A 19,221-nucleotide genomic window follows, 5' to 3' on the forward strand; every position below is an offset into this window, starting at 1 on the left:
GGCGTCTGCGATTGGTCCGCTTTCCTCTACTTAGCTTGCGTGAAAATCGGGGCGGCGGGCAACGGAGGCCTAAGAATGACGCTAAAACGGATCCTCATCAAAGAATAGTTGGCCGAACGATGTCGCAAACGCGCCGTATTTGCTCGAAAACGTTACACGGCCATGCAAAAAGTTTTATTTTGCGCAAATAAAACCATGTTATCCGGAAGGTGCGAGTATAGCCAGTGCCTGAGCGATCGCTGGCAGCCATCTTTCATTCATTTCGGAACGGGGCAGCCTGCGCCTATTCAGAGGAGAGTTCAGCTTTGTTCGGCATAATAATGCACCTTTAACGCGTACACGTCAATTTGACGCGGTGAACTGTTGCGGTTCTGTAAAGTCGCGTGACAGGCAGGTGAAGTAGGTGCAGCCCGAAAACTTTTGACCAATAGCCGAGGGCTTATGGCAAAAAGGTCTTGAATCAGAAATAACGGTTTTTCTGTTGTTCAGTCCAATCATGCATAATTAGTGTGTACACGTGCTGTCAGATGGCGAGCTATCACGGTTTTCGTGACGTCGCGTGACAGACAGGTGAAGTAGGATTGGTTCAAAAAAGCTTTTGAGCAATCGTGGAGGGCTGATTGCAGGATTGGAATAGAAAAGTTTGGAATAGTTTTACGTTATAGCGCCCCTGGTTTCCAAACTGCTTACCGTATCGCCTGATATTTGAACTGTTGGCTAGGGCCGCCGTGCTGTAGCGGTGGCTCATGAAAACAGACCTGCAATTAGGCTTGCTTTGGAAGCAGTTCTTGTTGTTTTGTAAGCAGGGATTTACTTTAACCTTAATTTTCTTTTTTTTTGTTTAGACCCCAGTGTGTGCCCTTCACTGGTGTTTTTTTTTGCTGTTGAACCATGTCAGCAACAAAAATACGGCAGAACCCGTCTCACAATTAATGCCCTCGGTTAGGGGTGGGCTCCGGCGGCGGCTGCTATGGCGCGACTGACCATGGCCGCGCGGGCCCTGCCTTGAAAGCGACCTGCAATGAGTACCAAGTTTGGGTACCCCGTGGGCTGGTAGCTTCGTGTGGGCTGTGTTCTCGTCGCTCAATTCGCGTTGAAAAGAGAGGCAGCGTGAAGGTAAATTCACTCATTGCTGCTGCGGCTCTTCCTCACGACAGCGTTTTAATGGCGAGGGATCGCGCTAATCGAGTGAGCTGTGTTTTTGTTTGCCTGTGCATGCGTGACATATGTCTTGTTAATTTAGTTAGTAAGCGAATGTTTACGACCTTATACAACCGATCGGACTACTATCCTTATTTCGTATAGCTGTCTGCTAACTTGCTATCACAATCGATGCTTCGACTTTCGGGCGAAACTGCGACTTTTGAGTCCCACAACTCGCTCTCGAAACTTTGAATGAAGAAGCGCTTTGACTAAGAGCCTAAAGGCTTCTGTAGGTTCAGTCAAATGACTAGTATGCTAGCGGTTCGAAGAAGGTCATGTGCAGAATTCCTCTTTCGTGCGGAGCGTCTTACGGAGGGCAGACTGGCAGATGCCTTGATGAGCGTTTGTGTGAACAAGTGCGCAATGGGCGGAACGGCAAAGAATGTTTTTGGCGCATCGTGCTGGCACGTGTAGATGTACTGCATGGTCTGAAAGAACCTCAGTTATTCACAAGCACCGGGATGATCGTATCAGTTTCATATTTCAGACGACAAGAATGTCACCCGAGCAAAGTGCATGCGTTAGCGAGCAATCCGTTGCCTTTCAGACAAACAGGTTCAGTGTTTGGGATTGGGAAGCCTCACGTACGGCCTCCGCTGTTCATACAACTTTACATTGCTTTTACATTGCTTTACATTTTTTACATTTTTTGCTAGTCACTCATCAGTCATCCAACGACGGTCATTGCTGTGTCAGTAATTGAGGGCAATAATTGGTTTTACGATATGTTGACAAATTTTTAGTTTGTCGCAGTGCCCTTAATTCCCCTGCTTCAATTTTAAATGCTTTCAGCCAACTCTGGCAAGGGATGGCTATCATCCAAGATATTCCTGACGCGGACGCGTTGCGATTTCTGAACTTTAGAGTGAAGTTCAGAGCTGACCACGTATGTTGGGCGTACTTATCACGTGCGAAGCAAGGGCATCAGCCATTTCATTGCAGCTGCTCTAAGATAGTGAAAATGGCTATATCTGGCAATATGTCATTTCTGCCCTCCTCAAGTCGTGCCCGCTCACATCTCGCGCAGGATAGGTTTGATTTCCAAGTAAGCCGCGTTTCGGCAATGGGATTCCCAACTACGGCCATTTTTGATGTTAACGAGTTTCTCTTGCAGAGGAAAACCTAGAAATGTAAGAGATAGGGTACAGCCCGGGCGCTTGAAGGGGCGACCAGAATTTGTTTGTTTGTTTTATTGCTTGTTTCACGCATTCTCTCCTTGTAGGGGGCAGAGGTAAAGGCAAAAATGCCTAACAGAGCCTCTGCGCTCCTACAGTTCCAGGCAGCATGACATACTATTCACATACATATTTGCCAAACGTATTTTTAACGCACAGCTCACAGCAACGAAAAATTCAGTTATTCAGAACGCATGTCTCCAAAGCATTACTTTTGCTTCAACGTGATAGATTTCGAAAAAGCAGAAGATACATAAGCAATAAATATTATATAACAATAAAATTGGCTTATATCAGAAGTCAACAAAGAAAAGAAAACCATAGAATCACTGGCCCGAAAATAAGTAGCCTATAGAGTAAATAGATCAGTACATTGAGACATTTCAGAAAAGAACGAAGGTTTAGGCTGATGCACAATGTGAATGCCGAAACAAAGGCTAATATAATTTACAAACGCTGAGAAAAATCTGTAACATAACTAAGGTTACATGTGTTATCAGGGATGACCACAAGTTACTCAAAATGAAAATGCAATGTCACTGCCCACTAATAAGTTATTACAGTCATTTTTGAATTTGTGGAAGGATTGTGTGTATTGTACGTTAAAGTGATCCCTGTTTAATATATTAATCGTTTGATAATTGAATGTTTGCCTTCCGTAACTAGTTTTTGTGGCTAGCTTTAGTTGGTGTGGTCTACGTATTGGGTATGAGGTGCAACTGTCGACAGGTATTGTGTGCAGCCTATTTTTATATATGCACTGAAGTAGTTTGAAGTAATAAACTTGATCTGCTTTAAGCATGCTATATTTAATGAAGAGCGGTTTTGTTCGGAGTACTTGTTTGTCACCCACCTAGTTTTCACACATTCTCAATATTTTCTTTTGTACAATGATTGTTTTGTTGTAGTTTGAAGCTGTCGTAGTTCTCCAGACTAAAATGCCGTAACTGAGTTTTGAATAGAAAAGTGAGTAGTATAATGTTTGTTTGAACCAGGTGGGTAGGATATTGTGTATATATACATGGAGCCAGTAACTCGAGATAGCTCACTTTTTAATTTGTTAACGTGAGTATTCCATGTAAGGTCATATGTAAACCATACGCCCAAGAACTTTTGCTGTGTAACATGTTCCAGTAACGTGTCCTCAAAGTTCAGATGAACACAGTAGGGGTCTCTTTTATTTGCTGGCTTAAAAATTATGTATTTGGTTTTGCATGTGTTTAAACTCAGCCGGTTGCTTTTAAGACACCTGGAGAGGTGTAAGAGGTAACTGTTAGCTGATGATTCTATTACCTCTTTTGTAGTGCCAGTGAAGAAGATATTAGGGTCGTGAGCATACATTATTATTTGAAGGGAGTTTGGTATTGACGTTAGGTCATTTATATTACGAGAAATATGAGGGGTCCTAAGATAGATCCTTGAGGGACGCCTTATTTGACTTTCAATTTTTGTGATACTAGATTGTCGACGCATACATTCCGACACCGATTTGTGCCATATATACACACGAAGTTGCGGGGGACGTGGGGGTTCCTAGGTTTTCTTGGCCGCTGCTAAGCTGAAAAAGAAGTCGGTCTTCAGATCTGCCCCCAACTTGGATTCCGAACGAGGCATGAGTTTTCTTTTTTAAAATTGCACGACGGGTGTCATTTGCTCTATCTCAAGGCCATGTGAGAAAATGGACATTAGCTAGACGGAAAGCTGTGTGACAAAAATCCTAAGCAGCAGCAATTGTTGCACGTCTCGCTTGGCTTTGGAGGCCATTCTTTATAAAAATATTGTCTCTATTTGTATTAGAGAAGGCTCCATCGGCTGGCATTCGTGTGAATTCAAGCAAGCCGCTCTTTGACACGCGGAAGCGTTGTGTCGCGGTGCTGCTCGTGCGTTGATGCGACGGCGCACATGCGCTACAATGTGTACGAATACCAGTGGGCGGCTGGTGCAAAAACAGTTGCTGCTAGCACCCGTCTTTATCCACGTTGTTGTTTTGCTACCATGTATTAATTTTTGCTATAACACCATAAATATGACGCAAGATGAAGTAGCCCAACAGTCAGTCCTCCTATTCAGTAGTTGATGTTCTTCAGATAGCTATTTTACTCCCTTGTATAAATGGTATACATTGATAATAAAACTTCGCTTGGTAGGTAATGCCACTTGTCAATATTGTCGTCCACGTTTAACCTTTGCGCTGCACGCTAACGATTATGGATCAACAACTTCCCCAATCAGCTGCCCTGATATGATAATGGTGGCTTTGCAATGCACGCAGGCTTCGGGAGTATAAGTGGCGATCACTGGCACGAGAACAGACGAGTGTGCACCAGGATATTGGCCGACCTTGGTTTTGGAAAGGAATCAATGCATTCCCATATACAGGCAAGCCTGCTGTTATTTACTCTTCCGTTTTTCAACTTCTTCATTTGCGCAGCCCACACGGTATGCTGGAAATCATAGTAATCCATAAAAGAACCGCACAACCAAGGCTTACTACTTTCCACGCACAGGGTTCTTTTTATGCAGCACATTTGTTTGAAAATAAAATGTCTACGAGCATAGTGAACGTGGTGGTCTTGCGGGAAAATCCTTGGCGGAATTGACATGCATTGCGAAGATCACGTAAACCTCAGCATAATAAATAAGATGGATTCGTTAAATACCTGTCCATTATAGAACCTTCGGCACAGAATATTACACGGTATATTTGGAGGCAGTCGAATTGTAATTTTTCCCAATTTCCCTAAGAATCCCGACAATAAAACAAGTTATTCTTCAATTAATTTCACGGCTCAATCCAGAGAAAAGCCTAAAACGAGCACGCTCAAATTGCAAAAAGACGGCAGGCACCCCTAGCATCTAAGACGAGATGACCCAGTGACGATAACGAACCGACATGTGGAATTGCATGTCACGGCCAGTCACTGCTCATGCTGGGCATGTCTTGCCCATCAAGCACTTGCCACGACGTGCCGTTCCGGTTATTGCCGCGTCATGACATCATTTAATCCTCGTCATCTACTTCGTCAATGGACGTTATTGTCTCATATAATATTGGAAATGACTTTTTTTTTGCTTTTCGTGCTTAGTTGGGAAGGTGCCTGACTGAGCATTGAAATTTCAGGATGGTGAAATGTCATCGTAGTTACTTGCGATCCGTGAACATTTTCAATGTAGACGCGAAAAATGTTATTGCCTCCAAATGTACCATAAAAATAGCTGCACCACATTCTACCTAAGCAGCCATCAAAATTTTTTAGTCTTACGAAATTAATTTTATTATTTATTTATTTAAGATTTCCTTAGAGGCCGCGTAAGAAGCATTAGGTAAGGTGGTCAAACCATCGACTAAATGAGTATATAACAAAAGATATTCCACACACACAATATTTCGAGTAAAATGTACAGAGATATTTTGCACACGCAGATCATTGTTCAAATATAGTAGGAAGCGGTAGCATACATATTAGAGAAAAAGACGAAAAGATCCAGCTGATTCAGCGAAGGAAATAGCAATGTACAAAAACAGTCACTACAATATCGTCGGCTAAAAATAGAAGAATCATAAGCAAAAGAGTGAACTCCTAAAATTAAGCAGGAGAGGGTATAGAATGCATAAAGCTGGAAAAAAGAAGGACATATAATTCTTGTTTGAGTCACGCAGTGGAACTTGAACTGATGAGGGGGCGGAATTTATCAGGATTTGGTTTAGAGACGAATAAATCAGGAAGAGCATTCCATAGACGGATGGCACGAGCTAGCGCCGACCAGTCGAATGCGTCAGTGTTCGCGTAGATGCGCGTGAAGCTGAGGTGATTATGTAATCTGCATGCTGTGCAAGGTGCGGCTTCAAGTCGTAAAAAAGATGCTCTAGCCGCGTGAACGTGCTTGCGAAGTAACGACAAGAGTTGAAGTTTACGACGAGTACTTAATAAGACGCGTTTGTTCGGGAGGTCCTATCTAAATACATGAGGAGGGAGAAATCGTTTTTCTCGGCAACCACTACACCAAATTTGATTAGGTTTGGTGCATATATATAAAAAAAATATGAGAATCTAGTGGCTGTCAGTTGCGAATTCTCGATTTAGGTCGAGAATGCTTCAGTACAAATTGACAAATTTCGCAAATATTGAAAAAACAAAAGTATCATATTTATAACTCTCTAACTCAGCAATAAAAAACGATATCGCACTTTGGTAAATGGTACCTGATAGTATATATAACGCGGCCAAAATTTATGTGTTATAGATAGCTTTCAAATAGAACACTAACTTTTAGTTAGAACTTTTGCAAAACAACAATACTTTGTTTAGCGCAAAACAACAGACACAAGACGACCCCATGCCAAGGCGGTACTCTCAACTGACATCATTGTAATGCGTCCCTCCTTTATAGAACAGCTGAAACTAGAGGAACATGCGCAGTGAGCACCAAGCGGTGGAGCCACTAACATACGACCCCAAGAGCGCACTCATGCGAAAAAAAAAGAACAAATTCAGCGCTGTACAAGGTTAATGAAGGCACACTAATGCACTGTGACCCCAATGACTGAATTAAGAATGCTTCCGATAACTCTCAGGCGCTGGTGTCACGGCTCTTTTTCAAAATCGTGGTATCACGGAACATGCGTTTCCACTTGCATATATTACAATGCTGAGCCAAATGGGAACCTGTGCCTGTTGGTATGGATCGCTCATGTTCTCTAAGGCGCTCGTTAACACAACGGCCTGACTGCCCTACATACACTTTGCCACATAACAAGGGAATGTTATAAACCACACCGACGCTGCAATCTACAAACTTCGCGTGGTTCTTTTCACAATATGCTTTTTTACTTGTTTTACAAATACGGCTCCACAACATTGACAGTTTCTGAGGAGCGGAAAACACAACCGGAATTCGGTATCTAGTGGCGACATTCTTTAGATAGTGAGCCACTCTGTGGCAATACCGCACAACTTCAGGCCTCTTCTTTTGTGTGATGCAGTTACTTTCGTGCCGCTTCCCTTTCACTTTTTGAAGCAAAACTCCGAGACTGACGTCACCACCACACTTTTGTAACCAGCAGCCTGCAGCCTATTTAGGTGTGCAATGAAACTCAAGTTCGCAGAGTGATGACAAGATTTCATTAACGAATATTCTAGACATATCAAAGCAATGGCGCGTTTCACAGTCTTTGAGTGCGCAGACGCGTAAGGTAAAAGTTCCTAACGTGCACGTGGCGAGTACATCCAAAAGGCGTGGCCTGGAGTTTACCGTTCCTAGATAGCTCATGTATGATAGTTAAACCTTTGCCATTGTCATTGAACAGAGGTAAAATGTCAGCTTCCGCAACGGAGCATTCGTTGTGAGTCTGTTTTATCACAAGAAAATCATCAACATATCTAAAAATTTGAACCGAGTCATTGTTCAAGGCACTCTTAAGAGCACAGCACGTTCGACAAACAATAAAAAAAAATATTACGAAGAGCGGGCGCCACACATGAACCAACACACACACCATTTTCTGGATAAAAAAGGTTATTTTCGAACCGGATAAAAGTTGCACTTCAATAAAATTCAAGAAGGGACATGAAACATTCCGAGGACAACCCGGTCGCATGGCGCAAATCTACCTCATCACTTTCTTTGATGCACGACATCACAATGCGAAATAGCTCATCATGCGGTATTGAATAGTGAAGATCTTTGACGTCAACACTAAGCAGTTTCGCAGTGTGATGAACCTGAGTTTCATTGCACAGTTAAATAGGCTGCAGGCTGCTGGTTACCCAAGTGTGGTGGTGACGTCAGTCTCGGAGGTATTGCTTCAGAAACTGAAAGGGAAGCGGCACAAAAGTAACTGCACCACACAAAAGAAGAGGCCTGAAGTTGTGCCGTATTGCCACAGAGTGGCTCACAATCTAAAGAATGTCGCCACTAGATACCAAATTCCGGTAGTGTTTACCGCTCCTCAGAAACTGTCAATGTTGTTCAGAAGAGTTAACTGCTGAGCTAGTTGGTGATCTTGCATACTGAAAAGATTTTGCGCCAAAAAACAGCACACACACGAAAGACGACGACATACGTGGTGTCGTCGTCTTTCTTGTGTTTGTTGTTTTTTGGCGCAAAATCTTTTCAGTGTCAATGTTGGGCAGCCGTATTTGTAAAACAAGTAAAAAACCAGATTGTGAAAAGAACCACGCGAAGTTTGTAGATTGCAGCGTCGGTGTGGTTCATAAGATTCCCTGGTCATGTGGCAAAGTGTATGTAGGGGATCAGGCCGTTGTGTTAATGAGCGCCTTAGAGAACATGAGCGATCCATACCAACAGGCACAGGTTCCCATTTGGCTCAGCATTGTAAAATATGCATGTGCAAACCCATGTTTCGTGATACCACAATTTGAAAAAGAGCCGTGACATCAGCGCCCGAGAGTTACCGGAAGCATTCTTCAGTCAGTCATAGGGGTCGCAGTGCATTAGTGTGCCTTCATTAACCTTGTACAGCGCTGAATTTGGTTTTTTGGATTCTGTCGCATGAGTGCGCTCTTGGGATCGGATGTTGGTGGCTCCACCGCTTGGGGCTCACTGCGCATGTTCCTCTAATTTCAGCTGATCTATAAAGGAGTGACGAAATAAAATAATGTCAGTTGAGAGTAGCGCCTTGTCGTGGTCGTCTTTCTTGTGTCTGTTGTTTTGCGCTAAACAAAGTATTCATGGATTCGCACCAACTAGCCCGCCAACATATTGTGCTGAATTAAGTTTTGGAAAACCCTTGCAAACAATGTAAAATTCACGTAAAATATAAATTGACATATCGAATTTTTCCTTTAGGATGCTCAAATCTAGAGTTTACAGAATTGCGGTATCTCTCCTAAGTGCAGAGCTCGGAATTTGTAAAGTTCGTGCTTCTATTTTCTTCAAACCAAGCAATTTTTCAAAACTTCATACAAAACGTTCACGCAAGTAATCGAAATTCTGCTGTCAGCAGTCAGTAGCATTTACCTTGCTCTCTCAGATGCAATAAATATAGTAAAAGTTGGCCCGTTGGTTCTCTCATAAAAGCGTTTCTGCGTTTTACATGCATTTGAACAGACGGCATGGGAGTTGGGGCCGAGCTAAGAGAGGAGGAGGAGACGAAGAAGAGGAAAGACAGCGAGGTTAGCCAGTGTAAGTACCGGCTGGATACCCTGTGCTGGGGAAAGGGGTAAATGGAATAAAAGGAGAAAGAAGAAGAAGAGGAAAAGAAAAGAAAGAAAAAAAAGAAAATTCACACAGTAACGTGAAACTACGCTCTACAACGTTCAACGGCGGTCGCACAATGCGCATATCCTTAAAAACTTCAACAAAGCCCTTAAAGGCTTGAGTGCCGAAGCCCGTCTGGACCAATGTCCTAGAGCTTTTTCCTCTGTAATAGGGCGACTGTCCAATTTTGCGAGAGCGGTCACAAGCACTGTTCTTCGCACTGCGTAACGGGGACAGTCACAAAGGAGGTGTTCAATCGTCTCCTCGCAGCCGCAGGTGTCACAAGTAGGGCTGTCGGCCATTCCAATGCGGAATGAATATGAGTTCGTGAATGCCACGCCGAGCCACAGGCGGCACAGAAGTGTTGCTTCCGCTCGTGGCAACCCTGGTGGTAGGCGGAGTTGCAGACGTGGATCCAATTTTTGGAGACGTGCGCTCGTGAATTCACTGGTGTTCCACAGATTCTGTGTAAGCTCGCGGGCGAGGGAGCGAAGACTTGTGGCTGCATCTGTTCTTGACAGCGGTATGGGTATAATCTGGGCGCCATCATGAGCCGACCGGGCAGCGTCATCCGCACTGTCATTTCCTGAAATTCCACAGTGACCCGGTATCCACTGGTAAATGATGTTGTGTCCCTGGTTGATTGCGTGATGGTGGAGTAGTCGGATGTCTGCGACTAGTTGCTTATTTGATCCATGGTTGAAAGGGGACATCAGACACTGAAGAGCTGCCTTTGAGTCACATAAGATGGACCATGAATGTGATGATTTCTGAACAATAAACCCCAGAGCAGCACGGATAGCTGCGGGTTCTGCAGCCGTCGATGATGTAATGTGAGATGTCTTGAACTTGAGGGTGACGCACTCTGTGGGAATCACCACTGCTCCAGCTGAACTATTAGAGGATACAGAACCGTCTGTGTAAACGTGGATGCGTCCTCTGTGCTGTTCATGCAGCACTGAAAGCACGCTTTGTTTGAGGGCGAAAGTTGACATCTCTGTTTTCCTTTTGATACCGGGAATAACAAGAAGAGCCTGGAGTGGATGGAGGCACCACAGCGGTTGAGATGGTCGTGCTGCAGGCGTGAAGTTTGACGGTAAAGTTCCATGGTTGTCGGCAATAATCTTGCTAAACGCTGAACGAGGTCGAGTGGCAGGAAGGGAGGCGAGATGATGCGATGGAAGTCGGGCGAAGTGCCTGATATGCATCCTTAAAGTGTCGACTTGAAGATACGTGTTGATGGGGTGGTCATGTGCGATGGCTATTGTTGCTGCCGTGGACGCACATCTGGGAAGACCAAGGCGAATTCGCAGAGCTTGAGCTTGTACAGATTGTAGGGCCCGGAGGTTGGTCTTGCCGGTCCCACCCAGTACAGGTAAGCTATAGCGCAGGAGACCGAGGAACAGTGTGTTATAGAGTTGGAGCATCGCACTCACAGACGCACCCCATGGCTTTCCCGCAAGAAATCTGAGCACGTGGGTTATCATGACTAATTTCCTTTTTAGGTAGGAGATATGAGGACTCCAGGAAAGGTCTCGGTCTCTCATCACTCCTAGAAAGCGGTGCGTCTTCCCGTAGGCAATTGGCTGTCCATTAATTCTGATAACGTATGGTTTCATTGCTTTACGCGTGAAAGCGACTATAGAGCACTTCTCGCAGGACAGCTCCAGACCTCGTGCTCGATGATAACCTGATGTTAGTGTGGCCGCTTTTTGAAGTCTGGCGCGCACCTGAGGACGCGTCGCTCCTGATGACCAAATGCATATAACGTCTGCATAGATCGACACATGGACGGATTGCGGAAGGGTATGAACCAGGTCGATGAGCACCAGGTTAAATAGAGTGGGGCTTAAGACTCCGCCTTGTGGTACGCCGCGGTAGGTGTTGCGTTTTGATGACGCACCATCCTCTGTTTGCACAAAGAATTACCTGTCCTTCAAGAAGCTGGATATCCACCGAAAAACAAGGCCGCCTAGGCCGACATCACCCAAGGCGTCCAGGATTGCTTGATGGGTTACCTTGTCATATGCGCCTTTAACATCCAGGAACATCGCCGCTGACAGTCTCCTGAGGCTTTTTTCGTGCTGAACAGACGAGACAAGATCTATGACGTTGTCTATAGAAGAGCGTCCGCGTCGAAAGCCTGCCATAGCGTCAGGATATAACTTGTAATGTTCTAGATACCACTCTAGACGCGTCAGCACCATCCTCTCCATCACCTTTCCTAGACAACTGGCCAGAGCAATGGGACGATAAGACGCCACGTCTAGGGGTGATTTACCTGGCTTGAGCAAAGGCACAAGGCGGCTGGACTTCCATGCAGCTGGAACTTCTCCTTCACGCCATGAATTATTGTACACGTCTAGAAGCGCATGCCGGGCTGTGTGACCGAGGTTTCCAAGAGCTGCGTATGTCACCCCGTCAGGCGCAAGGTAAGGTTTTCTATTAAAGGACCCCTCATCAGCCCCCATACCAAATCTCGGTTATACGCTGCAAGTTGTTACGTTTCCTCTAAGGAGCGTTCAGATGCAAGAATGTTTCAAATCGGTTCATTATTAGCAGACATAGAAATGTTTCAATGCCGCAAACCTATGATTTCAAAAGGTGAGTGCAACTGCCAAGCGAGACACTCTCTCCACTCGCCCCGTCTAGCCTCCGCGAGCGAAATTCTTTTCCTGGGTTCTCCCACACCGGACCCCGAGGATCGCATGACGCATACGTCACCGGCGCCGCCTTCTTCTTCTTTTATCGCTTTTTTACTGCGCGGCGCTCTTCCGCTGATCGCTTTCCATGCGAGCTGTCTTTCTTGTTTCGCGCAGCGCACGATTTTGCGCGCTGTGCACGAGAACACCTCCCTAGCGGTACAAGTTAGTGCTACACAAACACTAAGGAAGACACAAGTGGATCACATAGCATGATCGCGCGCTGGAACACGGCAGCCGGTGGCATAGTGTCAGCGGGCGCGACAGCACGACGCGGGAACAAGCAGACGAAACGGAAGTACATCTCTCTTGCTACAGTTCAACGTAAAACAAGTGCACGCAGGCATTCGGTTTGTGTGTCCTATTATTTCTCTATATCCTAATTCCTCTATCCATGCAACACATTAAACAAATAACAGATGTCGCTTTCAATAGTTCTCGAAGTCACTAAAGCGACGTCTCAGCAAATACAGATGTACGTAGGCGCACTGTCACGTGTACGGATTGGAGCGCTGCGCCCGCTAGGAGGTGGCGAAGCGTCGTTCGCTTTGACATCTTTCCGCGGCGCGTAGCGATGTAATAATTAGCAGGCACGATCGTTAGCCCGCATCGTACGCACGGCGCTTATCAGCTCATGATGGCCAGGCCTGGTGAAGGGCCCTTTAAGGGCGGGAGTTGAATATCAAGTTTTACTTCTGACCTGCTTCAATTATATTTATATTTACCTGACATAGGTCAAGCGGACCTCCTTTTAACTGACTTTAACAATGTCATTTGTTAGGTACGATAACGTGACCAAATTTGAGGGGCAAATCCTAGCTGCGGGCGAAGAAACGACCGATAAACTTGCTTGCGATTCTAGGAAGGCGAATTGCATATCTTTTGGCGTAAGTACCATAATTCATTTTGGATATTAGTACATATCGTGGCAACGTGAGGGGTGTAGGAAAGGCTTGGTAGAGATTAATGCCTAAGTACTTCTATGAAATTGCCGGTAAGATCAAGTTATTATTCATGTGATAAGGGAAACTAAAGATTGAGTGTTTACGTGTGAAAGACATCGTTTTCCATTTTGATGAGCTCAGAGGCGTTCACCAAGTGTTCTGTCATTCTAAAATAGGCTGAAGGCAGTTTGGAAGAATGAGGTTGTTGTCGGGGCTGGTTATAGTGCGGTAATAACTCCATATTTCGAGCCGTAACTTCTTGTGTACCACTAGGGTCGGTGCACGGGTCTCTTTTGTTTCCCATCTATATTAAAGACCTCCCTTCGTCACTATCATCTAACATTGACTCATTTGCTGATGATTGTGTCATATTTCGTGAAATAACTAATGCAGAGGATCCTAACCACCTCCTGTCTGATTTAATTAGTGTAGCTAACTAATGCAAACATTGGCTAATTAAACCAAACGTTGACAAATGTAAAGTGAAGCGTATATCCCGCTAATTAACAGCACGCATACATACTACATAAAAATGTTGCCTTGGAATCAGTTCACTCTTATAAGTAGCAAGGTGTGTACATCTCTGCTAACTTATCTGGGAATATTCATATATACCGACTGCATAATCCACAAGGTATCCGCGTACTCGGCTACCTACGCCGCAACTTTTCAACCACCGTTACATCCCTAAAAATGCGTCCTTACACGTTCGAAACTTGGATATGCATGCGCTGTTCGGGATCCTGCCATTGAAAAAATAACTTTTTCATTAGAACTCGTCCAAAATAATTCAGTTCGTTTCATCTCACGTGATTACAACAGAACTGCAAGTGTGTCTGTCATGAAAGCCAAAGCGTCGTAAAATCGCACGTTTAGGTCTTTTTCACAAATGATACCATCGTTCTACACTTCTCAACGATTTAATTTTTTCGGCCAAAATATGTATCGCGTCGAATCGAGCATCGTTATAAAATTGGTCTTGAATCATGCCACACTAAAACATTCTTGCAGTCATCTTTTCTTCAGTCATCCACGGAATGGCAATGTCTTCCTGGAGAAGTCGCATCCATTTACGATAAGCAAATATTTCTAGCAGCTTTAGCTAACATTGCGTAATCGATGCATGTTTACTGTACGGTTGTAACGTAAGTGAATTTGTATTTATCACTTTACTAGATTAGTGTGCGACCAATTTATCATGACGCTGTAAACCCTGAATAAAACTGTATAATCAAAAGCCATTGTAAGTAAACATCATAAATGCTTATATTTCTTTTTTTACCATTTGCTGTAGCCCACTCCCCTCTTTAATGCCTGTGGCCCTGAGGGTAATAATAAATAAATCAATAAATAAATCAACGCAGTCGTCTGCGAAAATTTGCACTCGCAATGCTAACTCATTGGAAAGATTATTATTGTATATTAAAAATATTAGTGGCCCGAGTACGCTATGTTGTGGTACGCTGAACGTGATATTGAGAAGGGCGGAGAGTGATTCTTTACGATTGTAGGCTGCAGGCTATTGGAAAGAAGGTTGCGGGGCCAAGTTCGAGTCAGTGAGCTTAACCTATCTTAGTGTGGTTAACACTGAACTCAGGCGATAATGAGTTATATACGTGAAATAACGCTTTGGAAAAGTGGAAGAGGATACTATCAATATGTACATTATAAGTTCTATTTTAATATGCAAGTAAGTTATGAATTCGAAAATCTGTGTCTCACATGACAAACCTTCACTGAACCCGTGCTGACCAGCGAGAAAAAAGGTTGTTTGAACAACCATGGTTGTAAATGTGAGAGGCAATTATATGCTGTAGCATTTTCAAGAAAATGCACGTTATTGAGATGAACGGGTTTTCCTCTGGCGAATGTCTGTTGCATTTCTTGAATAAGGGAATATTCAAAATATTCTACCAGTTAAATCTAGCCGCAAAGCACGTGCTTTGCGGCTTTCTGCGTTCGCTGAGCTCCTATAGCCAGTGCAAAATCAAATATATATGAACTGTAAAAATTATTCAGTCTTCCGGGTATTCTTTTCGTGAAACAATAACTGTCATGCACCCTGCATGCGTTTCCTTTCTTCAGAACTCTGCGCTCTGTGCAACTTTGCTTTGCTGCCAAGTTACTTTGCTGTAACTTTGTTAACGCGCACCCTGTTCATGACCGGGTGCACGGCGGTAAATATTGAAAATGCAACCAACATAGCCAAGAAGTCTTAAAAGAATATGCAAATACCACGTGCTGCAGGTATCGATGTAATCGAAGCTTTCTGTGGTGTTTGCGTTGATTGACGATAATCGACAGTTTTGTTTACGACGAACGTGTAAGTTGTTAAGTGTTAAGTGTTAAGTATAAGTGTGTGTAAGTGCGGTGAGTTGACGTTAAGCGTTACTTGCGTACACCACGTGCGTTTCTCTATGTAATTCACATACCATACAGCGATACGTGTTTTATTGATGCGTTGTTGTGCGCCGTTGTTATAGTGTGCGAGAAGATAGGCATTGTCATTGTGTCGCACAGCGCAATGCACACCGGCAGAAGTGTTGAAGGGGTCCTGAAAGATCCATCGGTCTTGGTGGTCGGCGGATAGAACACGCTGCTGTGAACACCCAAGCCAAATTCTGCATTCGTGCAAGGCGCTTCGACCTCACAAGCACGAAGTCACATATTTCTCAAAAGCTCACTTTTCATAGGAGGTCGTCTCCTCAGCGGGTTCGAAGCCGCCGGTTTGCTGCATGTGCCGTCATATGCAAGATTTACATGAACGGCTGCTATTAAATGATAGCTGACATAAATCAAGAAGCGTTTTTGGATCTGTCCAGTTCTTCCTACTGTTGCTCTTCATACTTATTAACGCGGTTTTAAACAGGCGGAAGTGCACAAAAATCTGCGTCGAAATTTCGATAAGAATGAACCATTTCAAAAAGAAGCTGGCTGTCCTCTGCTAACGCTCCGCCACGGCCGCTCGGGTAGGAATGAAACTTCTGCCGCCCAGCTTATCATGCCGGTTGGGTCTCGCTAATTTTGGCTAGTTCTCAACATGCAACTCGAACCATGGGAAACCTAGTCACACGCACGCTTCTCAGCGTGCGCTCACTCCTGGCTCTTCCTGGCTAAACGCCTTGGCAGGCAGCGCTTCATAACGCAGAACTTGGATGTGGCTGCTATCCGTTGGTCAAGCTAGCGCAGGTCAAAAGACAGAATGAAAGTGAAATAAAGAACATGAAAAAAAGCCTTTAGGTAGAGCGTTATTTGCTCATATCTGTCGTTGAGGAGGTTGATCTACAGCCCAATACGTTTACTTCACACAGCTGCTCGTTATGTCTTGCAAGAAGTGTGACCCCTCCGATCTAATGGCTCAATGCATTACCACGTGTGCAGCAGGCTTTTGCCTACATATGTTACGTGAGTGTAACATGCTACCGATATTTTCTATCTCCCAATAATCGGAACAGCGTTCAGCTCTTATATTTTTGGTATGTTGGTGCTCCAATTAGTCTTGGGGACACTATACCATGTTAGAGGTAATATTTAAGGTTTTTAACTTTTTCTGGTGACCTTTCTTGTACGTCTAGGCACTGTTACAGTGTTGTGGTTGGTGGAAGATGCATCCGCATGTATGCCAAATTTCCAGATGATGTCCCAAATTTTATACCGAAAAAATGTTCACTACTCAGAATTCGCGCGTCAAACGAATGCTTGCGTAAAGTGACCATAAAATGCGAGCGCCAGGGATTGCGCTGCAATTTGCGTATATTTATGCCTCATGAATTGACGCGTTAACCTGAAGATCAGATTGTGGCGACGGGTGACAATGCGCGCCGCTATCGTTGTGCTTTGAGCGTTACTTTTCTTTCAGGGCACAATTTTCGGGTTACTAGTGTTAACTTTATTAAGAGAAGAAGATCCCCTCTCATTTAGCAGAATTCCCTCCATGATTGCTAAATTTGTCAGCAGGAATTTGCTTCAGAAATTGGCATAGCGAAATGCAGCATTTTTTTGTTTCTACACTTATGTTGTTGTTGCTTTTTGAAGCCTAGCGAGTCTAAAGTGAGAGCCAATGCACGTCATCTCGGCGCAGAGCCGTGTTGTGGGGTTCATTTTGCAGTTGCCTGTCCTTGTTGGATGTTTTGGGGCGGTGACATTAATACACAAGTGGTCGCTGCGAGCCAAGACATGAATCCCCCCCTGAGCACCAGCCGTTCTCTTCCTGCCTAGCGGTTGTCGGCGCTAGACAGTCGAGATTTTTCGGGCCATGGAGGCGCTGTTAAGAATGGCAAGCTGCAAGGCAAAATTGCCATCCAATTACGACTGGGGGACAAGACGCGCATCCCACACTCTCCATCGCTGCAGCTAGGAGGCGTTCGAAGAAGCGGGCTTTGTGCTGAAAACCGCCTCCATCCACCAGCCCCATCGCCGTTGTGACAAAACAAGTTCGGTGGGTGAACAATGGTGCCGGAGCTCTCCAGCGCGGACCTGATCTGCTACGCATGAGCAAGCTGCCGCGGGAAAGCCGTTTTTTGTTGCTTCCCACACGCCCTGACCGGGACTCAAGACAACGAGCTACCCACCTTTGGCTCCGATACTTCCCGGAACGGCACCCCTCCGACGCCGGCGTCGGGCATCGGAATGTGTGTGCCTTTGTGTACGTAAACTGTTCTGCGGGGCGGCGGCAAGTTGACGATGAGTAAACGAACATTCGCCGCCTTGTATCGCCGGCAGACCAAGTGTATAAAAACTGTTGTTGTGCGGATGCTCGATACACTTCTCTTGAGCAGTCATGTTGGTCTGATACACTCCTCTCGTGCAGTCATGTTGGACTGACACTCTTTTTCTCAAGCTGTCATGTTAGACTGATTTAAATCCTGTAAATAAACCCGTATTCCTCGTTCTCGATGAGAAACAGTTCTTCCCTTCATCAACGTCCTCAGCGTGGATAAGTTGGACGACGGCGTGGGCGAGCTACCTTCGAATTCATGCCGGACTCCAATCTTGGGAAAGGACCACGAGCGATGGGATTGAGCCCCCAATCCTGACAGTGCGCATTGCGGGTCATCATGAAACGCTGCACATATATCCGAACGTAGGTGCCGAGGAACCACGAGTAACCATTTGCGCCCATCCGAGAGGTAGTTACGGCGGTATAGGAGCCCGTCCAGAACAGTAAAGTGGTGTGCTTGGCGACGCAATGCACGGCCAGTAGAAGGCCCTGATGGGTCTGACAGAAAAGCCAGCATAGCAACAATCCATGGATCCTTCTGCTGCTCCGAAAGCATATCCGTGGCGGTGAGGTAGGACTCGCATATTTGTACTTTCTCGTGATTGGGCAGGCCTGACACTGGGGAGCGAGACAACGCATCCGCGTCTGAATGTTTACGGCCAGAGCGGTACAGCACCCGAATATCATACTCTTGAAGGCGAAGCACCCATCAAGCGAAGCTGCCTGAAAGATTTTTCAAGGACGACAGCCAGCAGAGTGCATGGTGGTCCGTGATGACGTCAAACTGGCGGCCGTAGAGGTAAGGACGAAACTTAGTTATGGCCCAAATGATAGCCAGACATTCTTTTTCTGTAACGGAATAGTTTGCTTCCGCTTTCATGAGTGCGCGGCTAGCGAAAGCAACAACGTATTCATCGAAGCCAGTCTTTCGTTGTGCAAGAACAGCACCAATGCCAACGCCACTGGCATCCGTGTGTATTTCTGTCGGTGCGCTTGGGTCAAAATGTCGGAGTATAGGGGGTGAGGTTAGAAGACGACGCAGCGCCGTGAATGCGGCATCGCAAAGTGGCGGCCAGGCCAAGAGGTCGTGGTTACCCGCGAGAAGCTGCGTCAAAGGCGCTATTATGATGGCGAAGTTGCGGATGAAACGACGAAAATAGGAGCGTAATCCGATGAAGCTGCGGAGTTCTTTTGTGGTCTTTGGTGGTGGGAATTCGGCAACGGCTTGGAGTTTGGTTGGATCTAGGAGCATACCA

At 45.2% G+C, this 19,221-nt stretch overlaps 1 protein-coding gene across 1 annotated transcript in view; it reads left to right on the forward strand.

Moving 5' to 3' along the window:
• LOC135907117 (cytochrome P450 2B5-like) overlaps positions 1–19,221 on the forward strand; it is a 236,301-nt gene that overhangs the window by 97,646 nt on the left and 119,434 nt on the right. Inside the window, exon 4 of the mRNA XM_070522102.1 lies at positions 4,651–4,757. Coding sequence (XP_070378203.1) covers positions 4,651–4,757 — 107 coding nt within the window. The remainder of the gene's footprint in view (positions 1–4,650; positions 4,758–19,221) is intronic.

This window comes from Dermacentor albipictus, chromosome 7 (assembly GCF_038994185.2).
Source record: "Dermacentor albipictus isolate Rhodes 1998 colony chromosome 7, USDA_Dalb.pri_finalv2, whole genome shotgun sequence".
Classification (NCBI taxonomy): Eukaryota; Metazoa; Arthropoda; class Arachnida; order Ixodida; family Ixodidae; genus Dermacentor; species Dermacentor albipictus.